The sequence below is a fragment of the Hyaena hyaena genome, unplaced genomic scaffold (genome assembly GCF_003009895.1).
Source record: "Hyaena hyaena isolate Hyena2069 unplaced genomic scaffold, ASM300989v1 scaffold_18, whole genome shotgun sequence".
In the NCBI taxonomy this organism is placed as follows: Eukaryota; Metazoa; Chordata; class Mammalia; order Carnivora; family Hyaenidae; genus Hyaena; species Hyaena hyaena.
In genome coordinates, this window is record NW_024080649.1 from 6,239,075 (window position 1) to 6,265,979 (window position 26,905).

The 26,905-nt window shown below is 42.1% G+C and overlaps 1 protein-coding gene across 7 annotated transcripts; it reads left to right on the forward strand.

Moving 5' to 3' along the window:
* Positions 1 to 8,916: 8,916 nt before the first annotated feature.
* On the forward strand, positions 8,917 to 26,705 carry ZNF23 (zinc finger protein 23). Of its 7 annotated transcripts, none has more exons than XM_039222975.1 (5): positions 8,917 to 8,976; positions 15,345 to 15,476; positions 17,622 to 17,748; positions 18,284 to 18,397; positions 23,048 to 26,705. In XM_039222975.1, exons 2-5 carry the CDS (start codon positions 15,375 to 15,377, stop codon positions 24,835 to 24,837), a joined length of 2,133 nt encoding a protein of 710 aa, XP_039078906.1. In that variant the 5' UTR covers positions 8,917 to 8,976; positions 15,345 to 15,374; the 3' UTR covers positions 24,838 to 26,705. The 7 variants fall into 7 exon arrangements, with proteins under 7 accessions (XP_039078906.1, XP_039078915.1, XP_039078919.1 ...); XM_039222984.1 differs by having other exon boundaries at positions 15,345 to 15,407; XM_039222988.1 differs by having other exon boundaries at positions 8,947 to 8,976; positions 15,345 to 15,407; positions 17,572 to 17,748.
* The last annotated feature ends 200 nt before the right edge of the window (positions 26,706 to 26,905 follow it).

The following is a 26,905-nucleotide window of genomic DNA, read 5'->3' on the forward strand; positions in this document are numbered from 1 at the left end:
GAGGAGAGTGATAGACTAGACTCCTTAGAGATGGAGGAGAGTAACAGGAACAAGTCAAGATCGGGAGGCTGTGCCTGACTTCACACAGTGAGGGAAGGCATAGATTGAAACACAGTCTTACTATGGCATCCTCGGGAGGCAGAGGACTTGGCTCTTAGGTCCCTTCACCCTCTGAAACACTATTAGAAACTGGGTATTTTCTGTTGTGTACTTGAACCAAAGAGGTTGCTCCTCTGAGGTGTTTCAGCTTTGAGATTTGGTGATAGCCTTAGTGATGTTTAATCATTTAAATTAAATTTTTAAATTTAATTTAAATTAAAAATTAAATTTAAATTAAACATTTGTGGACTTAATTATCAAGTAGTTTGCATCCATGGTCCCTGAACCTAGTGCCATTATCAGGAAGCCTCTTCCAACTGAGTAACCACCTTTGAATTAGTTATGGTTAGTGTATTAGTTTCCTATGGTTCTGTGACAAAGTACCACGAATTTAGTGACATAAAACAAGAGAAACTTATTCTGTAAGTTCTGGAGGCCAGAAGTCTGAAATCTGTTTTCTTGGGTTGAAGTCACCATGTTGGAAAGGCTATACTCCCTGGGGAGGCTCTGGGAGGAGTCCATGCCTTGTCTCTTCCAGCTTCTGGTGGCTGCTAGCATTCTTATCTTGTGGCCACAGCACTCCAATCTGTGCTTCTGTCTTCACATCACTTCTGTGTGTCTAATCTCCATTGGCTTCTTTCTTGTGGCATTTAGGACCCACCCAGGTAATCCAAATGACACCAGCAAAAATGCCTTTTAAAAAAGTACAATACTCAGCTTTGTATTTTATCGTTTTAATGTTTATTTACTTCTGAGAGAGAGAAAGAGACAGAGCATGAGCAGGGGAGAGGTAGAGAGAGAGGGAAACAGAATCTGAAGCAGGCTCCAGGCTCTGAGCTGTCAGCACAGAGCTTGACATGGGGCCCAAACTCACAAACTGAGATCATGACCTGAGCCGAAGTTGGATGCTTAGCTGACTGAGCCACCCAGGCACCCTTGTATTTTATATTTTTAAAGTGTATTTTTGTTTCTAATATTTACATTATTTAAAACATTTTTAATGTTTTTTTTTTTTAATTAATGTTTATTTTTGAGAGAGAGACAAGGACAGAGTTTGAGCGGGGGAGGAGCAGAGAGAAAGGGGACAGAATCTGAAGCAGGCTCCAGGGTCTGAGCTGTCAGCACAGAGCCAGATACAGGGCTTGAAACCACGAACTGTGAGATCATGACCTGAGCCAAAGTTGGATGCTTAGCTGAATGAGCCACCCAGGTGCCCCATAATGTTTGTTTATTTTTGAGAGAGAGGGAGACAGAGCATGAGCAGGGGAGGTGCAGAGAGAGGGAGAGACACAGAATTTGAAGCAGGCTCTGAGCTGTCAGCAGAGAGCCCAACACCAGGCTCAAACTCATGGACCCCAAGATCATGACCTGAGTCGAAGTTGGACCCTTAACCAACTGAGCCACCCAGGTTCCCCTTAAATTTATTTATTTTTAAGTTTTCATTTTAAATTCTAGTTAACATATAGTGTAATGTTGGTTTCAGCAATAGATTTCAGTGATTCATCCCTTAAACACCCAATGCTTATCAGACAAGTGCCCTCCTTAAAACACGTCACCTATTTAGCCCCTCCCCCCACCTTTCCTCCAGTAACCCTCAATTTGTTCTATATAGTTAAGAGTCTCTTATGGTTTGCTTCCCTCTCTCCTTTTTTCCCCCATTTCCCCAGTGTTTATGTTTTGCTTCTTAAATTCCACGTAACGAGCGAAATTATATGGTATTTGTCTCTTACTGGCTTATTTTGTTTATAATACACTCTAGCTCCATCCATGTTGTTGCAAATGGCAAGATTTCATTCTTTTTGATGGCAAAAACTGCCATTTGAAGTAACATTTACAGGTCCAGAAAGTGGGACCTGGTATCTTTGTTTGGCTATTATTCATTTTTTTAAAGTTTATTTATTTTGAGAGAGAGAAAAAGAGCACAATCAAGGGAGGGGGAAGAGAGAGAGAGAGAGAGAGAGAGAGAGTGAGAGAGAGAGAATCCTAAGCAGGCTCCACAGTGTTCTCATAGAGCACAATATGAGTCTCAATCTCACGAACCGTGAGATCATGACTTGAGCCAAGATGGAGTCTGACACTCAACTGACAGAGCCACCCAGGCACCCCTGGTTGGCTGTTACTTCAAATCTACAAATAAAGTGGAAGAGGAAGGAAATTAACATTGAGCATTGCCTGTATTGTATGTACTTTAAGTAAAACAGCATATATTATTTACAACAACTATGTGCTATTACCCCATTTTTCAGATGAGTGGAGTTTCAGAAAAATGAAGTGATTGCCTGGTGTTTCATAGCTAGTCAGTGAAGGAGCCAGAACTCCTCAATATGATTCCTACTAAGTCACACTGCCTCAAAAGCTGGCTGGTAAGTGTTTTGAACTTACTGACTATACAGTGTTAAGTTAGTGCACTTGATTACACATAACAAACTTACCTATTTGTTTCTTTTTCATTTCCTGCCCACCATCTATATTGCATTTTCACATAACCTGAATATATAAAGGACATTGGGGTTTAAGCAGTTTGCTGTTTATCCAATGCGGTTTGAAATATAGCCAAATGAGGTAATTCAAGGAAAACTACCTAAAGGAACCAGAAGTACTTGGTTTGGCTATAGATGTAGTCTCTGCTTTGTCATCACCACCATCATCATGTGTGATCTCTTGTTTTTTTAATTGGAATATTTAATCACTTGTATTTAATATACTTATTAATTAATATTAGGTTTAAGTCTATCATCTTGTATTTGTTTTCTATTTGTCCTATAGTTCTTCCTCACCACCCCCTCCTGCCTTTTTTTGGATCAATACAGTTTTTATGATTTCATTTTATCTGCTTTTCTGGCTGTTTAGCTGTAACAGTTTTAGGGTTCCTTTAGGATTTAGACTCCATATCTTAAACTTATCACACTCTGCCTTTAAGCAGCATTATATCACTTCATGTATAGCATAAAAACCTTATAAAAATGTACTTCCATTTCTCCTCTCTTAACCTTTTAAACGTGCTTGAAATTGTCCCACAGCTCATGAATTATCTGTTCATTTATTGTTTAATTAAACTTTTAATTTTGAGATGATTATAGATTGACATGCAGTTGTAAGAAATAATACTGAGAGATCCCATGTATCTTTTACCGTTTCCTCCAAAGATAACACAACAATCAGGATACTGACATGGGTAAAACTCAACATACTGCACAACTTCCATATTCTAGAGCCACGACAACCCTCTCCCTCATTCCTGAAAGCCACTAACTTACATATTTCATTTTTAAAAATTGTTTTAAGAATGTTATGTAAATGTTATCAGACATTATATAACATTTTGAGATTGGCCTTTTTACTCAGAGTAATTCTCTGGAGATTCATTGAGATTTTTGCTGCATGTATCAATAATCTGTTCTTTTTTATTGATGAATATATTCCATAGTATAGATACTCCACATTTTCTTTAACCACTCACCTACTGAATGACAGCTGAGCCTCTTCTAGTTTTCGGCTATTATGAATAGAGTTGCTATAGACATTTGTGTACAGGTTTTTGTGTGAAACTAAGTTTTCAGTTTTCATTTTTGTTTTTGTTTTCTGAGTGAGACAGAGCATGAGCAGGAAAGGTGCAGATAGAAAGAGAGAGAGAATCCCAAGCAGCCTCTGCACTGCTAGCACAGAGCCATATGTGGGGCTCAAACCCATGAAACCACGAGATCATGACCTGAGTCGAAACCAAGAGCTGGACGCTTATCTGACTAAGCCACCCGAGTGCCCTACGTTTTCAGTTTTCTTGAATAAATGCCCAGAAGGACAGTTTCTGGATCATATAATAAATGCATGTTTAGTTTCCTAAGAAACTGACAAACTGTGGGCACCTGGGTGGCTCAGGCAGTTAAGCAACTGACTCTTGGTTTCAGCTCAGGTGATGATCTTATGGCTTTGTGGGTTCTAGTCCTGCAAAGGACTGTGTGCTGACAGTGCAAAGCCTGCTTGGGATTCTCTTTCTCCTCTCTCTGTGCCCCTCCCCCACTGCCCATATATTATGCCCACTCTCCCCTCTGCCCACATATTATGAAGTATGTGCTAGTACTTCTTGGATATGTGATTTGCACATATTTCCTCCTACTTTATAGCTTGTCTTTTCATCCTCCTAACAGGATCTTTTGCGTAAAAATTTTTTAAATTTTGATGATGTCTACAGTTTTTCCTCTTATGACTAATACATTTTGTGTTAGGTCTAAGAACTCTTTGCCTAGCCCCAGGCCCTAAAGATTTTCTTTCATTTATTTATAAACATTTTACACTTACATTTTTACATTTTACATTAATGTCTGTGATCCATTTTGAGTTTATAAGTTGTGATGCTAAGGATGGGATTCATTTTTTTCCCTATGGATGCCCAGTTGCTCCACCACTGCTTTTTGAAAAAGCCATCTTTCCTCTATTGAATTGCTTGTGCACTTTTGTAAAATAATAATAGTAATAAGTTCAGCATATTTGTATGGATCTACTTCTGAGTTCTTCATTCTTTTCCATTGATCTATCTATTGTATATTCCTCTGCCAATAACACACAGTCTTGATTGTTATAGCTACATAATAAGACTTGAAATTGGATAGGCCAGTTCCTTCCATGTTACTCTCCTTTTTTCAAGCTGACTTATTCATTCTAGATCCTTTGCCTTTCCATATAGATTTTAAAATAATCTTGTCTATATCTTCAAAAAGTCTGCTGGAATTTTGATAAGAATTGCATTAAACCTGTATATCAGTTTGAGGAGAGCTCACATCTTTCTTATGCTAAATCTTCCTATCTATGAACCTGATATTTATCCCCATTTGTTTAGATTCATTCATCAGCATTTTGTGGTCAATATTCAATATTCAAATGTACGTGTTTTGTTAGTGTTCATTAATTTTTAATTTTGTCTGTGTTCCTTTTTTCTTTCTCTTTTATTTTTTAATGTTTATTTATATTTGAGAGAAAGAAGGGAGCAGAGACAGTGTCTCAAAATTTTTTTGTCTCAAAATCATTACAATATTAATATGATTAATACCATTTTTCCTTTCGCTTAACACTTGTAATATCTTTAACTTTCAGTCCTTTTGTATTTTTAAGTTTTAATAATACCTTGTGAAATTATATGTAATATATAAAATATATAACATATAAATATAAAATATATAACATTGTTTCCCTTTTTTTTTAAAAAAAATTTTTTTTTAATGTTTTTATTTATTTCTAGGAGAGAGAGAGAGAGAGACAGCGTGAGCAGGGGAGGGTCAGAGAGAGGGAGTCACAGACTGAAACAGGCTCCAGGCTCTGAGCTGGCAGTCAGCACAGAGCCCGACGCGGGGCTCGAACCCACGAACCGCAAGATCATGACCTAAGCGAAAGTCGGACGCTTAACCGACTAAGCCACCCAGGCGCCCCGTAACATTGTTTCCCTTAGATAAACCTTAGAATCATTTTCACAAGACTCCAAACAAATCCTAGTATAGTTTTATTTGGGCAGAACATTTCCCCCCACTTTCTTCTTCTTTTTTTTTTTTTCAAAATTGTTTGAAACTGGACTTCCAGGTCAAATCAAGATGAGTGCCCTTTCTTTGAAAAATTACCTCTGCCTTTCCATATGCAAGTTTTTATTGTTGTTGGTTTAGTCCCTGAGTATTTAAATTTTTATTCATCTATGTCTTAAACATTTATTATTAAGTTTGTTCTTAAGTTTTTTGGTTGTTTTTGTGAATAAGACCTCTCCCTGCCCTATTTCTCCACCTAGTAGGTTGAGTGATTTGTTAATCCATAATAAGTAAAGGGAATTTTTATAATATTAAAACATTCTTGAATTCTTGGAATGAACCCCAAACAGACTTTGTTGTTTTCCCACAATTTTCAAGAGAAGCAGGTAGAACAAACTTTTCTATGTCATCTTAAAACTAGAAACACCAAAAACATTTTTTTTTTTAACATGAGAAGATTTGTCAGTTTCTTCTGGTGGGCAAGGAGGAGAGGTTTGAGGGAGGCTCTAGGATTGTAGGGACAGAGGATACTTAGAGCTGAGCAGAGGGAAACATGACTGCAGCCCCAGAACAGAGATGGGACTTCCAGAGCAGCGAAATATGACAACCAATCTAAATTTTTATGTATGTTTTAAGTATGTGTGTATGATTTTTCCATCCTACCTCATTCCTAGGGGTGTTACTAAGGCTATGGCCTTGGATATTGATGTGAAGAACCCAAATCAGTGTTGTTAAGCATGATGAAAACTTATTTCTTGCTTATGTATCACTGAAGTTAAGCAGTCTGGGGCTGGTACAGCAGCTTTATGATACCACCCAGCAGCTATGTGATCCTCAGGAGCCACATCCTCATTCACATGGTTCAAGATGCTCACCCCCTTCTCAGCTTTCCACCCAGCTGATGGATACTAGGCCAGGAAATGCATGTTCCTTCTCTTTAAGGACATGGCATCACTTTTTCTTATAGTCTATTTATCAGAAGTTGGTCCTGTTGTTACACTTTGATTTAAAGAGGACCAGGAAGTATGTTATTGTTTCAGGACTGTCTTTGGCTTGCTATAGATTTTGTGACTATATAAAGGAACAATAGAGATTAACAGAAAAATAGTGTCTGCTTCTGCAGGCCTTTTGTAACTTGGTGTGTGTCTGTCCTTGTACACTTAGGAGTCAGAGCTTCAGGTTACTTAGGAGGCCTTATTTTCTTATCTGTAAGATTAGTGACTGATTCATGATGCAACATTTGGGCCCAGCATTTCTGTGACATTGTGATCTCCTCATTCCTTCCTATTTCTTTAGTCAAGCCCTCAGTCCTAGCTAAAGGTCTTCTAAAGGAAAACAACAACGGGGTGCCTGGGTGGCTCAGTCGGTTAAGCGGCCAACTTCGGCTCAGGTCATGATCTCACGGTTCGTGGGTTCAAGCCCCGTGTCAGGCTTTGCGCTGACAGCTCAGAGCCTGGAGCCTGCTTCAGATTCTGTGTCTCCCTCTCTCTCTGACCCTTTCCTGTTCATGCTGTCTCTCTCTCAGAAATAAATAAAAAACATAAAAAAATTTTTTAAAGGAAAACAACAACAACAACAAAACAAGCAAGCAAAAGAAAACTTAATGCCAAGAACCATGTAATCCCCAGCTATCACTCTTCTGAATCCTGGGACCATTTTTCTATCTGAACAAGAGGAGCTATGTAAGTGCTCATTTTAGGAAACAGTGATGATCAAGGTCAAGGCAAAACTGAGAAGGGCTCCTGGTCAATGTTATGATTCTAGGCATAATATATATATATATCTTACCTCCAGTGACAGAGAAATGAAGAAGGGTTCTACTCTGGATTTGGGGTTGGAGCCTTTGGACGATGTCAGCACCAAATGTTTGTTGCATTCTTCCTTTATGCCAGGCATTGTGCTTACCTGAGGATAATGGTGTGAACTAGATATAGACCCTGCTTTCTGGAGTGAGCAGATAAGTTAAATAAACTGTTATCATTAAAAAAGCACACATGTGCCAAGTACGGAGAAATACAGAGTGCTATGATGGCATGTAACTGAGGGGACCTGCCTTATTCTGGGTGCTTAGGAAGGGCTTGCTTTCCAAGGGAAATGGGATTTGAGCAGAGACTTAAAGGAACAGTCAAGATTGGAGAGTGGGAAGGGTATTCTGGGTTTAGACAACACTATGTTCAGCACATGTGCCTGAAGTTGATAGAGGAGGAAAATGGGAGTGCTAAGAGAGGCTGGAGTGGTGGGTAGGGCCATGCTGCCAATCACATTACAGTGCTGTAGCATCGTGGGATCAGAACCTAAGGATGGTCCAGAAGGGTTCTGCCTATTTGAAACAGTTTTCACAGACTTTCAGGACATTCATGTAGGTAAAAATGCTTATAAATGACCTGATTCTAGAAACTGCTTTTCAGCTAAACACAACTAATTTTTTTAAGTTAATTTTTTTGAGAGAGAGCGAGCGAGCGAGCACAGGAGTGTGCTCATGCATAAGTGGTGGAGGGGCAGATGGAAAGAGAGGGAAAGGGAAAGGGAGAGAGGGAGAGAGGGAGAGAGGGAGAGAGAATCCCAAGCAGGCCCTGCACTGCCAGTGACGACAAGATCCTGACCTGGGCCAGTCAGACGCTTAACTGACTGAACCAACCAGGTGCCCCTAAACACAACGACTTCTACACCGTTTTAACATACGTTGATTCTCCAGGAGTATAACTACTGTAAAATCAAAAGACTGTACTGTTTCACTTAAACTTTACCAAAAAGTGTTCACCATTTTGGATCATACGTTGTGAGTTTTTGAAACAGCAGTGTAAGATTTTGGTGCATTCTGGCTGTGGCGATCAGGTACATTCCATGTGAAAAGGCAAATATCCGACACTTCCATTTAGGTCTCCTATAGCAATCGTGATCAGATATTTGCATACTGAAATGTGTATTGTATCTCCTCTATTAAAGCATAATATTAGTTTTTTTTTTAAATGCAAGTGGTTTCGTGACAGGAGAATAAAGCAGTCACTAGGAATTGTTACCAAAAGGCTGCCTTAGGTCTGACAGCGTGTGATCCATCCACAGGCCAGTCTGAAACTCCCAAATCCGGTAGGACCTGGAGCTTTACAAAGATACAGATCCCTGGCGTCATGCCCCGGGGTGAATGCAGCGCCGGCTCCTACTCTTCCCCAGCCCACCTCGAGGACCAACTGCCCCGAAGCTCGGACCCGCGGGACTAGCGCGTTGGGCGCTGGAGTCTCCGGCACCGAGACTCAAGCTTCAGGGGCGGGGCCGGAGCGCTACGGAAGGGGCGTTACGCTGCTCCTCGAGAGGCCCGGCTGTGGCCTGGTGACGCACTTCCGGCCGCGCCGCGGAGCCTCCTGGTGCGGAGGTGAGTGTGGGGCTGCAGGCGGCGGGGGCGGTGCCCCGGAGGGTCGCTGTGGGTGCTGTGGGGCTAAGTCTCCGGCGCGCGCAGGAGGGGGTAGGACGGCGACCTGCGGTCCTCGACTCCCACTTTGGGCTTGGTGGCCGAATACGTTCCATCCCGTGGAAGGCGAAGCCTCAATTACCATCGGAGCCCTGAGCATTTAGCATTTTGTTCGGAGAAGATGCTACTGACCTTTTGGGAAGATATGTCGGAGCAGCCAGGAGGTGGAATATTTGCAGGAGTGAAGCGGCTTGAGGTGATACCACGAGTGTTTTGACATGTTGAAGTCGTACAGGGGCTCTTACCTATCTGCATTTCAAGTATGGACCGTAAGCTTCCTGACTCATAACATAGGGTCGGAATCAGGGTTCAGTGGGAGCTCAGAAAAAGCAGAGCCCTCTCAGTCACCCGGGAGCAGAACCAGCCCGGCTTTTGGGCTTCTGTCTTCTGGACAGTTCCAAAAGGTAACTTGGCCCTACTCCCGGGCGGTTGGGATGACTATGATCTGGGGATGATTTATAATCACTTATTTGAGGGGTGCCTGGGTGGCTCAGTCAGTTAAGCGTCCGACGACTTCGGCTCAGGTCATGATCTCACAGTTTGTGGTTTCGAGCCCCGCGTCGGGCTCTGTGCTGACAGCTAGCTCAGAGCCTGGAGCCTGTTTCAGATTCTGTGTCTCCCTCTTTCTCTGACCCTCCTCTGCTCACACTGTGTGTGTGTGTCTCTCTCTCAGAAATAAATAAAACACTTAAAAACATTTATAATCACTTATTTGCGAAGTCCTAGAATACACATAAAATAGCCCTAGAATTGGTCATTCATACCCTTATGAAAAGTAATTTTACTGATATACTACACTAAATTATAAAATAGTAATTAAATCATGAAATATATATATGTAAAACATCTCTGGAATGTGGCTAGTAGTTTTTGCAGAGGAAAATTTATGGCCTTAATAGGTTTTAATTGGCAAATAGAGAAGAATGAAATGAATTAATAAATCATGTATCCTCAAGAGGCATTTGGGCACAGGTTTTTTTAGCCTACAGTATCTAGTTAAAATACTGTTTTCCAAAGTTATTTAGTTCTTTTCTTTCCCACCACTTCAGTGTGGTTATGTTGATTGTAGTATAGTTTGGCTCATTTGCTGCTGTTTGTATTCTTTTTTGGTTCCTCACCCCAATCCATTCTGGCTGGTTGATTTAATGTCTGGATGTATATAATGTCTGGATATGTGAAACATTACTATGGTTATGAGCGTCAGAACAAAAAAGGAACACTCAGATAAGCCTGTCGTGGCCCCCTTTCCCTTGCCGATCTCATCTAACCTATTTCATTCCATCCTGTTTCCATCACAGGCTCCTTTCACTTCCTACCCACATTTGAGGCAGCCATTCTCCTTAGTTTCTGATTTATCTCCCTCCCCCTCCCCCACCCCTCCCCCTCCCCCCCTCCGTACAAATGACCAGATTCACATGTATTTTCTTATACTCCCATTTTTTGGTACACAAGGTACCTTTTACATTTGCTGGTTTCATTTGAAGATATATTCTGGAAATCACCCCATATCATAGAGATAAGTATCTTTTTAAAAAATGTTATTCATGTATCCTGAAGACTACACCTAGCATGGCATTTAAGAAGCATAATGGTGGGGCGCCTGGGTGGCTCAGTCGGTTAATCATCCAACTTTGGCTCAGGTCATGGTCTTGCAGTTCGTGAGTTAGATCCCTGCATCGGGCTCTGTGCTGACAGGTAGCTCAGAGCCTGGAGCCTGTCTTCGGATTCTGTACCTCCCTCTCTCTCTGCCTCTCCCCTGCTCACACTGTATCTCTTTGACTCTCAAAAAAAAAAAAAAAAAGAATGGTAAAATGAGCACCCATGAACATACCACCCCATTAAGGAGGAGAACATTTCCAGTACTGTTGCATCTGTCTGTGTGCTACTTCTCAACCCAGCTCCTAACTTCTTACCCCTAGAGGTAACAACTGGCTTGAATTTTGTATTAATCATCATCTTACCTATTTATAAAATAATGTTATCGCATAAAATATGTCTGTAAACAGTATGTTTAATTTTGTTTTTGAGCTTTATGAAAATGACATCATAGTGTCTATAGTCATCTGGGACTTGTATAACTCAATCTTTTTATTTTATTTTTTTTATTTTATTTTTTTTAATTTTTTTTTTAAATGTTTTATTTATTTCTAGGAGAGAGAGACAGCGTGAGCAGGGGAGGGTCAGAGAGAGATGGAGTCACAGACTGAAACAGGCTCCAGGCTCCAAGCTGGCAGTCAGCACAGAGCCCGACGCGGGGCTCGAACCCACAAACCGCGAGATCATGACCTAAGCGAAAGTCGGAAAGTCGGACACTTAACCGACTAAGCCACCCAGGCGCCCCTAACTCAGTCTTTTTAAAAGAACATTTTTATTTTTATCATTTTATTTAAATTTAATTTTTTTTTAATTAATCTTTCATTTATTTTTGAGAGAGAGATAGAGACAGCATGAGCAGAGGAGGGTCAGAGAGGGAGACACAGAATGAGAAGACAGGCTCCAGGCCCTGTGCTAGCTGTCAGCACAGAGCCCGACACGGGGCTCGAACCCACAAACCTTGAGATCATGACCTGAGCTGACTGCAGACGCTTAACCGACTAAGCCATCCAGGCGCCCCAAATTTAATTTTTTTGAGAGAGAGAGAGAATGCATGTGTGTACAGGAAGGGGCAGAAAGAGAGAAAAGACTGACGTTTAGCCAGCTGAGCCACCTAGGTGCCCCTCTTGTAACTCAATAATATGTTCCTGAAGTTATCTGTGTTGTTGTGTGTAATTGTGAGCCGTTCATTTTTGCTGCTGGGTAATGTTCATTTTGGGGGGGAGGGAGTAATGTTCATTTAAAAAATGATAGGACAGGGCACCTGGGTGGCTCAGTCAGTTGAGCATCTGACTTTGGCTCAGGTCACTGAGTTTGAGCCCCATGTCGGGCTCTGTGCTGACAGCTCAGAGCCTGGAGCCTGTTTTGGATTCTATGTCTCACTCTCTCTCTGCTTTTCCCCTGCTCATACTTTGTCTCTCTCTTCATTCTGTGTCTCACTGTGTCTCTGCTCTTCCCCCACTCACACTTTGTCTTTCATTTTTTATGAATTGTAAAACATTTTTAAAATTTTTTAAAAAAGATAGGACAATTTATGTATTCTCAGTGGGTATGTAGGTTGTTTCTATTTTTTTGTTATTAAAATACTGATAATAATTTTGTATGTATTTTCTCTAGGACATAAAATTAAAATTTAGGCATGAATATCGAATTTGATTAAATGCCTTTGGCATCTGTTAGGTTGGAGAGTGTATTTATCTTTGATTTATTCATGTGGAAAAGTATAGTAATCTGGATCCTGATACTGAGCTTCACTTGCGTTCCTGGGATGGTCCCTTTTAGTCATGGCACGTCGCTTTAATGAACTACTGGAGTCTATTCCTTTATAGTGGGGATTTTTCTGTCAGTATTCATAAATGAGATTAGTGTGTCGTTTTTATATCAGTATTGTGCTGGCATCATAAAAAGGACTGGGAAACTTGTTTTGCTGTTCTCTTCTACAGTTTCAGCAGTGTTAGAATTACTCATTTCTTAAAGACTTGAAAAGATTTCTTCATGATACATATGGGTTCAGTGTTTTGTGAACGTTTGCTCTTTACTGGCTATCTCAGTTTAATTAGGTAAAAGTGATCATGGATTACAGAAAAATATCTACATAATAAAACGAGTAGAGTTGACTTATTAGATTGAAATAGAATTTTATGTTCTTCTGTTATAGAATAGGTTTTCTTTTTAAGCATCCGTAGAATATTTTTTAGGCACTTTAGGAAAAAAAAAAAGGCCCTCAAAACTTTGTAAAGCAGAAGTAAACAGATCAGGTTATAAACACATGCAGTAAAGCCAGAAATTATGAACAGAGGAGGCATTAATAACAAACTATTCTAAACAGTTCTCTGGTCAGAGACAAAACACCAGCTGTTTATTGCTGACCAGCTGTAAAATATAATTAGTATAATTAAAATGTAAAATATTTTAAAAAATTTTTAACATTTATTTATTTTTGAGAGACAGGGCATTAGCAGAGGAGGGGCAGAGAGAGAGGGAGATAGAGAATCTGAAGCAGACTCTAGGCTCTGAGCTGTTTGTCAGGACAAGCCTAACAAGGGGCTCGAACTCAGAGACCATGAGATCATGACCTGAGCTGAAGTTGGACGCTCAACCAACTGGCCACCCAGTCACCCTCCTAAAATATTTTTTAAAAAACCTCTGGCATGTGGCTAATGGTGTATTCAGAGGGAAAATTTGTGGCCATATAGATTTTAATTGCTAAATAGGAACATGAACATAAATGAATAAATCATGCATCCTGAGGAAGGTAGAAAAAAAACCCTTTGATAGCCTAGCTTCCCCCAAGAGCAAAACACAGGACAGAGGGTTTGTGTGCAGGCACTTTATTTGGAAATGTATTCCAAGGGCAGAGTGAACGAGAAGGAGAGTAAAACAGAAGAGGGAGAGCCAATACAAGCATGCATTGTCAGGCTGGCCTATCTACAGGCACCTGGTGCTCAGTCTTGCAGGATCTTTGAGGAGCCTTGGAATCTCATGGCTACTAATGTAGAGGACTAAAGGGGAAAATATTTATCCATTGACCTCTGTCCCCTACTGGTTAAGGGTGGCCTCACAAGCATTAACTCCTCTGTGTTTCAGGACCTAGCAGGTATCCACAGGTATCTGCAGATGTCCCACACAGGACGCCAGAGGAGCCCCAGGGCAGGAGCCAACTACATGTGGTATAGATCCTTGAGGAGGCATTGGTAGGTTGTCCCTGCGCAAGACTGATCAAAGCCTCTGGAACTGGACTGAGACCAGAGGAGGATTTGGAGTGGCACATAAAGTGTCTCTTACAGAGCTAAAGAAACAAAGAAAGCAGAATGTAATGAAGCAAAGAGAAGAGTGATGTTCTAAATAGAAAAGCTTGTTCTTTAAAAAGAAAACAGCATTCAAATAGACAAACCATTGTTCTACTTGAATTTATTAGTCTGCTCAGGCTGCCATAACAAAATACAATAGGTTGTCTGGCTTAAACAACAGAAATTTATTTCTCACAATTCTGGAGGCTAGAAGCCCGAGATTAAGATGCCACACAATTTGGTTTTTGATAAGGGCTCTCCTTGGATTACAGATGTTTTCTCACTGTATCCTCATGTGGTAGAAAATGAACTCTGGTGTCTCTTCCTCTTTTTTGTAGGGCCACCAGCCCTAACAGATTATGGCTTTGTTTAACCTGATTACCTCACAGGATCTATATCCAAATATCATGTTGGGGGAGAGGACTTCATCATATGAATTTGGGGGGGGGGGGAGAGGGCATGTTCCATCCATAACAGTAACAAAGGGGAAAGGGTCTAGAGAGCACACATATTCAAAAGAAGTGGGAAAAACAAAGTAGCTCCAGGTAATGGAGGAAATGGAAAGAATCATGAACCAGTATTTTCCACAATTTTGCACTAGAGTGAAATCCTAGAAGACATAGATTGATATTTTAGGAAAACACATGTTTTCAAGACTGACTTTGGGAGCAGGAACCAGAAAATAACCAGTCCATGTGTTTTGAATACATTGAACAAGGGGGGCTGGGTCATGGGACTCTAGATAAGAGAGTTCCCCCCCCTCAGAGAGGTGAGGCACTGGTTTCTTCACTATCAGAGGGCTGGAGAGCATGAGGAGGCAGTATGGGACCTCACAGGTAAGCCTGGGTCATGTGGGAGGCTGGCCTCCCGACATCTCTACAGAGGTCTCAGAGCTCTTGAGAATACTCAGTTATGTAAGGGGGCAGACGGGATGTAGGGGAACAGCTGTCTCCTCCAGTTCCCTGGGGCATGACTCTGAGGTCTCTGTGCTGGGGCTGCAGCCATGCTGGCCTGGCTTCCCTTGCAGTGTAATCAAGGATGATCCTTGTTGAGAGAAGAAATAAGTCCATGATTTTGGTAATGTTCTATTTCTTGAGCTGAATTGTTGCTTTGTTTTATTATTCTTTAGGCTCTGTATACATTTTATGTTTTCTCTTGTGTATGTGACATGTGTCAGAATTGTAAAATCCTAGGGTTCTTGGCGTTGAGCATCAGTGTCATGGCTGGGAAGGGTCCTGGGTACTGGATCACCCCCTTCTTCCTGTGGCAGCTCCCACTTGCACTCCCGTCTGGACACTGACTGCCTGTGTCTTACATCTTCTCTGAGGGGCTGTGTTGTTCCTGCGGGGGCGGGGTTTACTTCACCCCTGTCTCTCTCTTTTTCCTCAGCTCCAGCCCTTCTCTGAGGGAGAGCAGGTGATGGCAACCATGCTCATGACAGCCTGGCCCCAGGTGAGCTGTGGGTCCTTCAGTTCTTCCTCTGAACAGTTTCACATTGAAGAAAACAGAGGAGGGAAGCTGGTGAGCTTTGTGATCGAAGCTGGTGGGGTCCTCCTCGCTTCTGCCTGGAACTCCTGGGAAGAGCAGTGACGTGAGGGGATGGAAGCAGCAGGAAAGCATCCTCGAAGGCAGGGGTGAAGTGTTCTGCATACTGAGGTTCTTTACTCCTCTGATGAATAGGGAACAGGAAGCTGCCTGTGGAGGGTGCCCCATGCACAGATGTGAATGGAGGAGGGTAGCCCCGGGTTAGGATGCCCAGGGACCAGAACATAGGCGAAGAGAAGTAGGAGGACCAGATCAACACAGAGGATGGCTGTGCCTCTAACATGGTGCAGCAACAAGGGCAGTGGGGTCTGGAGAAGGAAGAAGACAGGAAGTCCTATGGGACAGGATGTCTTATGTTCTGGAGAGGCTTTCAGGGCTTAGGTGCAGGGGCTCAAACTTTAGGTCTCTGATGAGAGCTCTGGGCCCTCCCCCTCCCTCAGAAAAATAAGCATTCAAACCAAATTTTCCGTACAATTTCAGGGACTTTACGGATGCCCTGAAGCACATCCATGGACCTCCATGGACTACAGGTTGGGAATAATCATAGTAATTCCAGTAGCATTGTTTGAGGCTCGCTATGCTGCAGGCATAATACTAAGCACTTGCATGGATCGCTCAGTCTTGACTCCTGCCCTTGACATAGGTGCTGTGTTGTGGCCACTCTGCTATAAAACACAGGAAGGCAAAGGGGAGCAAAGTGCCTTGCCCATGGTCACACAGCCATTATGTGGATTTTTACTACTCATCCCTGTGACGTGTGCAATCAGTGATGTTAATGTGATCAGATTTGTCATGGCTGTGCAGGGAATAATTTTTAGGGTGATTCGAAAGGAAGATGACCACTTCAGAAAGAATTCCATTGGACCAGGTGACATGGGCTTCATCAAGGAAAGTAGATGTTAAAGAAAAAGAACCCAATTCAAGTAATGCTTAATAAAATCTTTAGGATGTAGAGAGTCAAAGATTAGAGGTAAAGTAAGGGAGAGGGAGGAGTCAGGAACAATCCCTAGGATTCTAGCTGAGGTTTCCTGCACAGGTGGTGAGGGTGGGGTGGTGGGGGTTGAATTCAAGAGGCGCCAACTTACTGAGGTAAAGGGTGGTGGTGGTGGGCAGTGAAGGTATTTAATTTAGTGGAGAGAAGTTCCTTGGCCTGTCCAAGGTCACAGATGAAATGACTCGCAGACTCACCCAGTGATTGGACTACGATTGTTGATGGGCGGAGGTCAGTAGAATCAAACAAGACGGATCCTGGCGGAGAGGAATTGAGGATATATCCCTGCCAGTGCATCCTCCAGTTATTACAGAAGACTGAGGTGGGCAGGGAGAAAGCATGACCAGAGGCTGCAGCTACCCAGAAGGGAGGCGTCAACCCTGATGCAGGGCCGTGCTGGGCACAGGGCGTAGTGATGCAGAGACGAGAAGCTTGGAAGGGTGGTGGAGCAGCTGGCCACTGGGAAGGCTGATCTCCCTTCTTTCCCAAACCCTGGAGAAACAGTGAGTTCTTGGGTGAAGTTGGAGAGAGGATGAAGCCTAATGGGAGCCTGTAACAAAATATCAGGTTTTCATGAGACTCAGCTGGAAGCAGAATGGGCTGCTGTTCTGCCTCAGCCAGTCTGGGCAGCACTGAGCTGCTGGAGGTGCTCAGGCAGTTGCACAGCCCCTCATGGCAGGGTTAGTAATAGGAATCCGGTGATAGACAGGGACTGGATGAGATGGAGGCCATAGCTGTTCTCTGGGGGTGGCTGGAGGTTTACGGGGGTGGGGATCAGGGTGGGCATGCTGGTGGGCAAGACCTGAGCAGCATCTGCCCCTGAGGACGTGGCCTAGCAGAAAGAATGGAGTTGCTTTGGGGGAACTTAATTATGGGAATGTTTTTCTGTCTTCCCAACTTAGGATATCTTCTATAAATGTAAAATACGACATGAGGTTTCCCTCCCATTAGAGAAGTCAGATAGTTCTCCATGGTTTACTCTCCAAGTGATTTTTCTCAAACCTTTCCCCTTATTATTAATTTTGTGCTCTTCACAAGCCCCTCCCCAAGCCCTTATACTGCCCTCTGCCCCTCACCTAGGGCCTGAGCCATGGAACTGGCCCTAGGGCAGCAGGAACCTGTTGTTTCAGAAGTCGGTGACCTTCGAGGACGTGGCTGTGTACTTCACCCAGACGGAATGGGATGGCCTGTCCCCCGCACAGAGGGCCCTGTACAGGGATGTGATGCTGGAGAATTATAGGAATGTGGCCTCCTTGGGTAAGGCCTCTCTCCCCCTGGGACCCAGACTCTGCCAATTGGGGTTTCCTGGCTTATTGACCCCTGACAGGCTGCAGGTGGGGTCTGTAGTAATCCTTTACTCAGTGGGAACCCCAGGGGCTGAGATTCCTAATCCCCTTTGAGTTAGGGGTTGCTGGGAAGAGTGAACCCTAAGCCCTTATTGGGCCAGTATAGGACTTTTCTGGGACTAGTGTACACTTTTTATCCACCCTCTAGAAGTTGTGGTTTGGATACAGTGTAGAGAAAAGAAATTTACTGTTCCACAGCGTTATCTTCAAGTTTACCCTCATCTGACCTGCATATCTTGGTCTTCTGGGCCTACAGTCCAGGCCATTCTCAACTCCTCCCACACCTTCTCAAGCACCTCCCCCCTCAGACCCCCCCCCCCCCCCCCCCCACCTTCCAAGCCAGTCCTCTCTTTCCCTTTGTCTTCAGGCATGGGATCCCCTACAAGGCTCTTATTTTCCCTTCCCATTGCCAAGACTATCTCTTCTCTTTCTTTCCCCCTAAACAGGATTTTCGCTTCTTAAACCTGCTGTGATCTTGCATTTGGAGGGAGCAGGTGAGCTGGGGGACCCATCTCCATTGGTGGCTGGAACAGAAATAATCTCCCAGGGCGTCTGGACTGGTAAGGGGGTTTAACTCTTTAGGAATAAACTCAACATTAGCATCATATAAGCACGCCACATTTATGAGCCAGCTGTAGGGAGTAAAATTTAAATAATATTAATGATTTATAGAGATGTGTACACTTGAGACTTGATTATTTTTGCCGTTTGCCTTTTCTTTCTCATTTAAAGAACAGATCTTTTTTCAAATGCCTTATTCTAATTCTTTTCAGTCCTAATTTTGAAATTCTGCCTTCTTCAGATGAATTGAATGGATTCAGTATTTTGGGATGCTTGCTACTTTCTTTTTTCTTTCTTTTTTTTTTTTTTTTTTACAAATAGTTTATTGTCAAATTAGTTTCCACATAATGCTTGCTACTTTCTAAACATTGTACGCTTAATGTGATGGATGGAGACTTAACAGTCTCATTGTACAGAAAGGCAGAATATCCTGGCACTTAAAAGTACAGTCGTTGGGAGCGCCTGGGTGGCTCAGTCAGTTAAGCGTCCCACTTCGGCTCAGATCATGATCTCACGGTTCGTGGGTTCAAGCCCCGCGTCGGGCTCTGTGCTGACAGCTAGCTCAGAGCCTGGAGCTTCGGATTCTATATCTCCCTCTATCTGTCACCCTCCCCTGCTCACGCTACCCTTCTCTCTCTCTAAGAAATAAATAAAACATAAAAAAAAAAAAAAAAAGTACAGTCTTTGAGGTAGACTTCCCTGAGGTTTAGCCCCAACTGCTATTCCTAGTTATAGAACTTCCTAGTTGTGACTTTGAGCAGGTCAGTTATTTGAGTTCTCTAAGATTCAATGTTTTTATCCCTGAAAATGGAAAAATAAAATGAGAACAGTGCTAGTCTTGTGGGTTGAGGATTACATGAGATAATACATATTAAGTTTCTAACTTATAGTGCATGCTCAGTGAAATATTCGTTTTTATTAATTTTTTTTTTTTTTTTTTTTGAGAAGACCGCTTAAGCTGTGGGAAATAAGACAGAAGGAAGTACTTTCAGTTCAGGGCTTCTCAAATGATGTGCAAATGAATCACCTCTGGGTGTTTTGTAAATATGCATATTGTCATATAGCAAGTCTGGCATGGGGCCAAGAGTCTACATTTCTGTTAATTTTCAGGTTCTGCCTATGTATCTGTTTCCCAGACCATACTTGAAGTGACAAGCTTCTCATTGGCTTAACCAGAGTAGTTGCCAGATGGTTTCCCATTTCTTGTGATTTCCCATTTACTCTTTGCATTTGTGGTCCCTAAGATTCTCTTGTCACTTTTCAACGAATCCTCCTATTTACTATACTTAAAAAATTTTTTTGGTAACGTTTATTTATTTTTGAGAGAGAGAGACAAAGCATGAATTGGGGAGGGGCAGAGAGAAAGAGACAGAATCCTGAAGCAGGCTCTAAGCTGTGAGCTGTCAGCACAGAGTTTGATATGGGGCTTAAACTCATGAGCTGTGAGATTATGACCTGAGCCAAAGTTGGACACTTAACTGACTAAGCCACTCAAGTGCCCCATGAATTCTTTAAAAAGATAGTTTCAGTGGATTCTTGTTCCTTGTAGTCATTCAACCAGATGATCCCTGACAAAGGAAGACATGTTTTGCAAAATGAAGAGTTTAAAGTGCATTGCATATAATATGGAGGGAGTTCCATATAATTGTGGAGCTCCTCAAAGGGGTCTGGATTTCATTCCTTAGGCAACAGACAATCCTGAAGTCTTTGAAGTTTTCGAATAACCCATCATGATCTTAGCTGAGAATGGAAACATTAATCCAATTAGTGTGTGTTTGTTAGGGAGTAAGGAATCAGATGGCTTTTAGACAGACAAGAGGGGAAGGTCTAGGGCCCAAGGCCCATGTCAGCAGAAGGCCCACCCAGTGACATCTGTTTAAATCTCATTTGCCAGAACTGTGTCTTCTGGTCCCCCTACTGCAAGAGAGGGTGGAAAATACAGATTTTAGCTGTAGCTTTTGTTGCTACCTCAAACAAATTGGAGGCCATGCTAGTAAGGAAGAAAGGGAGAATAGATATTGGTTAAGTAACTGGTAGCATCTGCCACAGTGTAGGATTTGGCAAATAGAAGGTCACTAGTATAGAAAAATTGGCAAAGAATATAAATGTTTGATCCACAGAAGAAGTACAAATTTTAATCAATGAAAAATCTTCACCCTCAGTAGAAACCAATGAAATACAGAGATGTTTCACCTAACATACTTGAAATAGGCAGAGTGGATTTGAAGACCCAGAGAGGGTCCTGCAGGGCCAGCCAAGAGGGTCCTTGGTGTTGAGCAGAGTAGAAATCAAATGAGAGCCAGGAGCAAGTGAGAGGAGAGTTTACTGAATAGCATAAGTGGTAGAGTATAGCAGATGGAGTGTCTGGGAGACTCAGAAAGGAAAGGAGAGTGAGTCTCTCCTTTGCTCAGGGTCTAGGGTTTCTATTTAGGATTGGGGTCTGGTTTACATGTCCTTTTTGGGCACCCAGGAACTGGTCAGCACAAAGACAAGTGTCCAGGTGGCCTCCATAATTCACTTATTCCCTGCTGTCAAGGGGTTTTGGCATCAAGATGTCTAGAGTCAGTTGTCTGGAAAATGTACATGACAGCCCCCTTTGGTCATTCCTTAGATGTTACCACCTGTGCTGGAAGAGTCCATAAAATCATTAACTCCTGACTCTTACAGGAAGAACATACATAAGGCATTTATGCAGTGGAGGTACAGGTCCTAGCAAGGATAGAAGCGGGAAAAGAAACAAGTAGTTTTTCATGGAGTCCCTCCAGTTTCCCTGTCTCATACTGAGAACAATTACAGTAAGTGATGGAGAGAGTACACCAAACTGGAATAGACTTCTGGAGGTGAATGTGAATCAGTAGTCTTTCTAGAAAGTACTTTAGCAATACATATCAAGAGCCTTTTAACAGTTTGCCCTTGATAGTCTGGATATTCCCTGCTAGGGTATCCTGATAATAATCAGAGATATAGACAAAAATGTACATGCACGAAAATTCATTATAATTTTACATAATAAAATGTTGGAAATAACCTGAATGAATATTCAGTATAGAGAGAATTGATTACATTAACATAACCACTGCAGGATGGAATGTTTATTTAGCCATTTAAAATATATTGTTACAGAATATCTAAAGATACGGGAAAATTATCCTTATTAATGTTAGGGAAGAAAGATATTTTCAGTTTTGAAAAAATGTTTTTAGAAAAATGGAAGCAAAATGGTTGAGGGAGGAGATACATCAGAAGATTAGCTATAGTTGTTTGGTGGTTGTATTTCAGGTAATTTGAATTCTTTTCTTTGCATGTTTCTGATATTAGAGATGAATACTATTTTTATAATTGGGAAAAGACCAACAGTATTTTGAAAATGCTTGCTAGGGAAATCTAGATCATTTGGATCTTTTGAGGTCGATTTAATGAAATACTGGTGAAGGGGATTTATTAAATGTGGTTGAGGAGAGATGGGAGATGAAAAAATAGAGGCAGCATTTTGAGGCCAATTTTAAGAGATTTGGGAACAAAGGAAGATCTCTGGCTCTATTGAGACTGTAGGAATTCTAGAAAGCATGTTAGGGACTGATCACTTTTAGGATTGAGGAAAGAAGTAGAAGGAAAGACAAGGAGAAGGCAGCAGTGTTCTGGAGGGGTGGAGAGAGATGGATCAAAGGGATCAAGTGGGCCTAAAGATTGTATTTTTTTTTTAATGTTTATTTTATTTTAGAGAGAGAGATAGAGTGCACATGTACATGCACAGTGGGGAGGGGCAGAGAAGAAGGTAGAGAGAGAATCCCCAGTGGGCTTAAGATCATGACTTGAGTCAGAATCAAAGAGTTGGACTCTTAACTGACTGAACCACCCAGGTGCCCCTAAAGATTGCCTTTATAAGCAGAGAAAGCAGAAGGTGAAGGAGGCATTTTGGAGAGCCTAGAGTTTAAGTTCCAAGAAAAGAAATAAAATTATTTCCCTTTCACTTCCTGGTGCTACAAACACCTGCGACCCTCAGTGTTGCTACAAATGGTTGGATCCTGTGCCTTTTCCTTTGTAAGCAGTTTCCATTCTTATTAAAAAGGGACAGCTGAGAAAAAAAACTGCAGTGTAGTAAAGTGTGGTGCAATGAAAAGAATGCTCTTCTGGTAGAGAAGACCTATGATTTTGTTCCACGGCTGTCACTTTTAACCTTCATGTTATTGGAACATCATCTTTTTACATTGTTCGTGCTCAAAGCTGTACAGAAATTGTGTAAAGCATACTGGAGAAAAAAATCTATGAAACTTCCCGTGCCAGTTTGCTCAGATTCTTGTGTATTCTTCCAGTAGTTTTCTATGCGTACATATACAAATCTATACGTATTTATTGGCCCATTTTATTTTTCTTTATACAAATGGAATCTAATTTATATCCATTTCTCAACTTGGTTTTCCATTTAACAGTGTATCTTGGACATCTTTTCAGGTCAGCATATATGGATTTTTTTTTTTTTTTAACCAGCTATATACTATTCAGTCTTATGCATGAACCTTAGATTCTTTGACCTAGTTTGGTGATTTTTAAAAGATCCTGATTGACTATGATTCTTTATTACTTTTACCACTGTTCTTTCCCTTTTCCTAACATGGTTCTTACATATTTTGTTTTCTGTGTTTTTATAGTAGATATTGATAGCCAGACTGACAACTTGACAAAGGAAATATATAAAGAAAAACATAATTTATCATTTGAACTTCAGAGGGACGTTTCCCAGGAAACAGACTTTTCAGAAGCCTGTATTTTAGAGAAACAGCAGGAAGTCCATTTAGTAGGAAGCATGAAGAAAGAAAACAGCAGTGTTATTGACAAAACAGTGAAAGACGACACCAGCCCCTTGGAGGAGTGTTTCTTTAGTCAGAGTCCAAACGTCTATCATTGTCACACCATCACTACTGGAGAGCAGCCCCTTGAACATATGGGATTGGAGAAAGGCTTCAGCTTTGACACAAAATTTATTCAGCATGAAAGAATTTATTCTGGGGAAAGACCTTTTAAATGTGAAGAATTAGTGGAAACCTTCAGGTGTAACTCTCAGCATCAGAACAGCTACATTGGGGAGAAGCCCTATCAGTGTAAGGAGTGTGGCAAAGCCTTTAGCGTTAATGCAAAATTAATTTGGCATCAAAGACTTCATAGCGGGGAGAAGCCCTTCAAATGTGTGGAGTGTGGGAAAAGCTTCAGTTACAGTTCCCATTACATCACACATCAGACCATACACAGTGGGGAGAAACCCTATCAGTGTAAGGTGTGTGGGAAAGCCTTCAGTGTTAATGGGAGTCTGAGCAGGCATCAGAGAATCCATACAGGGGAGAAGCCCTATCAGTGCAAGGAATGTGGAAATGGTTTCAGCTGTAGTTCCGCATATATCACACATCAGAGAGTCCACACTGGAGAAAAGCCTTATGAATGCAAGGACTGTGGGAAAGCTTTCAATGTTAATGCCAAATTAATTCAACATCAGAGAATCCACACTGGAGAGAAACCTTACGAATGTAATGAGTGTGGAAAAGGCTTCAGGTGCAGCTCCCAGCTTAGGCAGCATCAGAGCATCCACACTGGGGAGAAGCCTTATCAGTGTAAGGAGTGTGGAAAAGCCTTCAGTAATAATGCAAAACTCATTCAGCATCAAAGAATCCACACAGGTGAGAAGCCCTATGAGTGTACTGAATGTGGAAAAGCCTTTAGTGCCAAAGGGAAGTTAATCCAGCATCAGAGAATCCACACGGGTGAGAAACCCTATGGATGCGATGAGTGTGGGAAAGCCTTCAGATGTAACTCCCAGCTGCGGCAGCATCTGAGAATACACACCGGGGAGAAGCCTTATGAGTGTAATGAGTGTGGAAAGGCCTTCAACGTTAATGCAAAACTAATGCAACATCAGAGGATTCACACTGGGGAGAAACCCTTTGAATGTAATGACTGTGGGAAATGCTTTACTTCAAAAAGAAACCTTTTTGATCATCATCGAATCCATACTGGAGAAAAGCCTTATCAATGTAAGGAATGTGGGAAAGCCTTTACTATCAATGCCAAACTGACTAGGCATCAGAGAATACACACTGGGGAGAAACCTTTTAAATGTATGGAATGTGAAAAAGCATTTAGCTGTAGCTCTGACTATATTGTACATCAGAGGATCCATACTGGAGAGAAACCCTTTCAATGTAAGGAGTGTGGAAAAGCCTTCCATGTTAATGCCCATTTAATTCGGCATCAGAGAAGCCACACTGGGGAGAAACCTTTTAGGTGTGTGGAGTGTGGAAAAGGGTTCAGCTATAGTTCTGATTGTATAATACATCAGACTGTCCATACTTGGAAGAAACCCTATGTGTGTAATGTGTGTGGGAAAGCCTTCAGGTTTAGCTTCCAACTTAGTCAGCATCAAAGTGTCCATAGTGAAGGAAAATCCTAATGAGAAGGATGTAGCAGAAAACTCTTAAGATTAATGAAATGGATCAAGTATCATCAGATTCACCCTGATAAAAAACTCTGAGAAGGAAATGAATGTAGCATCTTCACATGGAAACAAATCTTTTCCATTTTACTTCTAAAATCAGAAATGATGATTGGTTAAAAAGTAACATCCAAAAATGAATAGCTTGTCTTATACCAACAACCAATTAGAAAGTATAATGAAAGAAAGGATCCCATTCCCAACAGCATCAAGAAAAGAGGCTTTTCTAGGAATAAACTTAATTATTACACAGGATCTATATGGAGAAATAAATCTCCAGTGAGGGCCACAAAAGGAAAAATAAATGGGGGAAAGAGAGAAACCTTGTTCTTGGCCAGGAAAACTCAAGAAGATATTAGGTCTATCTAAATTTACTTTTCTTTTTTGACAACAAGCATGCATCACTTTTGTAAAGAGGACAAACAATAAAAATTTCCTTAGAGAAGATGAGTACATTTTGTATTTTCGTGGAATGGAGAAAACCTTTCCTAAGCACCATATGAAAGCTAGAAACCAGCCATAAGGGAACATATTGATACACCGAGTTTTCAGAGTTAAATATATATGTACTTAATAATCCCAAATACAGTTAAAAGATAAAGTACAAAAGGTAGAAAATTTTGTGATATAAATAAGTTTAATATATAATTAAAAGTTTAATATACAATTAAGAGAAAGATAAGTATGCAACCCATAAAATGACACTAGCAGGCAGTTTTTAAAAAGATGTAAAAATGACTAATAAAGAGATGTTCAGGCTCAGTCCTCCAAGGTGTGAAAAAACATGCACACAGTCAAAAACAGGGAGCCCCCAAACTTCTCTTCCACAGACCTTCCCATAGATACACTTATATTCACAGTGGACCCTACATACACAGAGACCGTACACCCCCAGAGGCCGCCTGTGTGCTCTGTGGCTCGAGCCACCAGTGTTGGCCAGGGGTGCTATCTTGAGCATTTCAAAGGCACCATTCCTGTTGGAAAGCTAATGATATGGTATAGGACTTCAGCAGAATGTCCTGGGGATGCCATTATTGTGGAAGTCCCTATCCACTGCTCTGCCCCCAGGCTCTTGGGAGCTGAGTGTGGATAGAGGCAGACCCTGGAACCCTTCAGAACATAAGAAGGAGCAAGGTCTTTCTTCCCCCTAACTGACCCCGTACCTCTGTTTAGTTCTAGACCCTAAAGTGCCCCAGACCATTTACTTAGAAACAGGCCCAAAGATGGATGGCTTGGTCACCCAGCAAATCAGCTGCTAATGTCCCTTACCCAGGCCAGAAACCCACAGCACTCCTATGTCAGTGCAGTCCTGGGTCACAGCAGCATCTGGCAGTTTCTCTGCTGAGGCAAGACCAAGGAAGGGATTCTAGGAGCGTCAGCCACTGCAGACAATGTGTCCGGGACCTGCTACCAATGTTCTATGCGACCATGGTCTTCTGGGTCTCAGGCCCTTGTCCGTGTAGGGTGAGGGCTGGTACCAGAACTCAAGGCTGTTCCCACCCAGATGGCCCCTGAGGGTTTTCTCCCTCTCTGTAGGTCTGTTACTGTCCAGGGCAGATCCTCTATTCAGATCCTAAGGACAAGAGGAGGCAGAAAGTAGTTAGATACCTGCAAAGCCTCATAAAATCCAGTGGTCCCGATATCCTGTAGCCTCAGTGCTCATATGTGACTCCAGCCCAGAGCTACCTGGGCCCAGTGGAAGCCTTATCTGGACAAAGGAGCCATAGCACTGGAGACCTCTGTCCCCTCACAAAAGCTTTTCTGTTTTTCTGAACTGGAGCTGTGGCCCTGGAAGGGCCAGGAATAAAAAAAGCCTTTCTCCCTCAGTCCCTATCAGTGTGTTTTGTCTCTGCAGCACACCCTTCCATCCTGGCCTGTCACACTGGAAGGGCCCTGAGAACATCTGCTCCTGCCCTGTCCAGGTCAGGATGGTAAATAGAAGCTTGGAGGAAAATACAGCTTCCCACCAGTACCCAGCAGGTCAGGGGGTGGCCAAGGCAGGACAGGCCTCCAGTGTCATCTGTGG

Bases quoted from the DNA above. Each gene is read 5' to 3' on its own strand.
- ZNF23 (XM_039222961.1), top strand. From the start codon at position 9,291: ATGTTGAAGTCGTACAGGGGCTCTTACCTATCTGCATTTCAAGTATGG. The intron at 17,749-18,283 runs GTAAGGCCTCTC...CCCCCTAAACAG, and splicing joins TAGGAATGTGGCCTCCTTGG to GATTTTCGCTTCTTAAACCT. The intron at 18,398-23,047 runs GTAAGGGGGTTT...GTGTTTTTATAG, and splicing joins CTCCCAGGGCGTCTGGACTG to TAGATATTGATAGCCAGACT.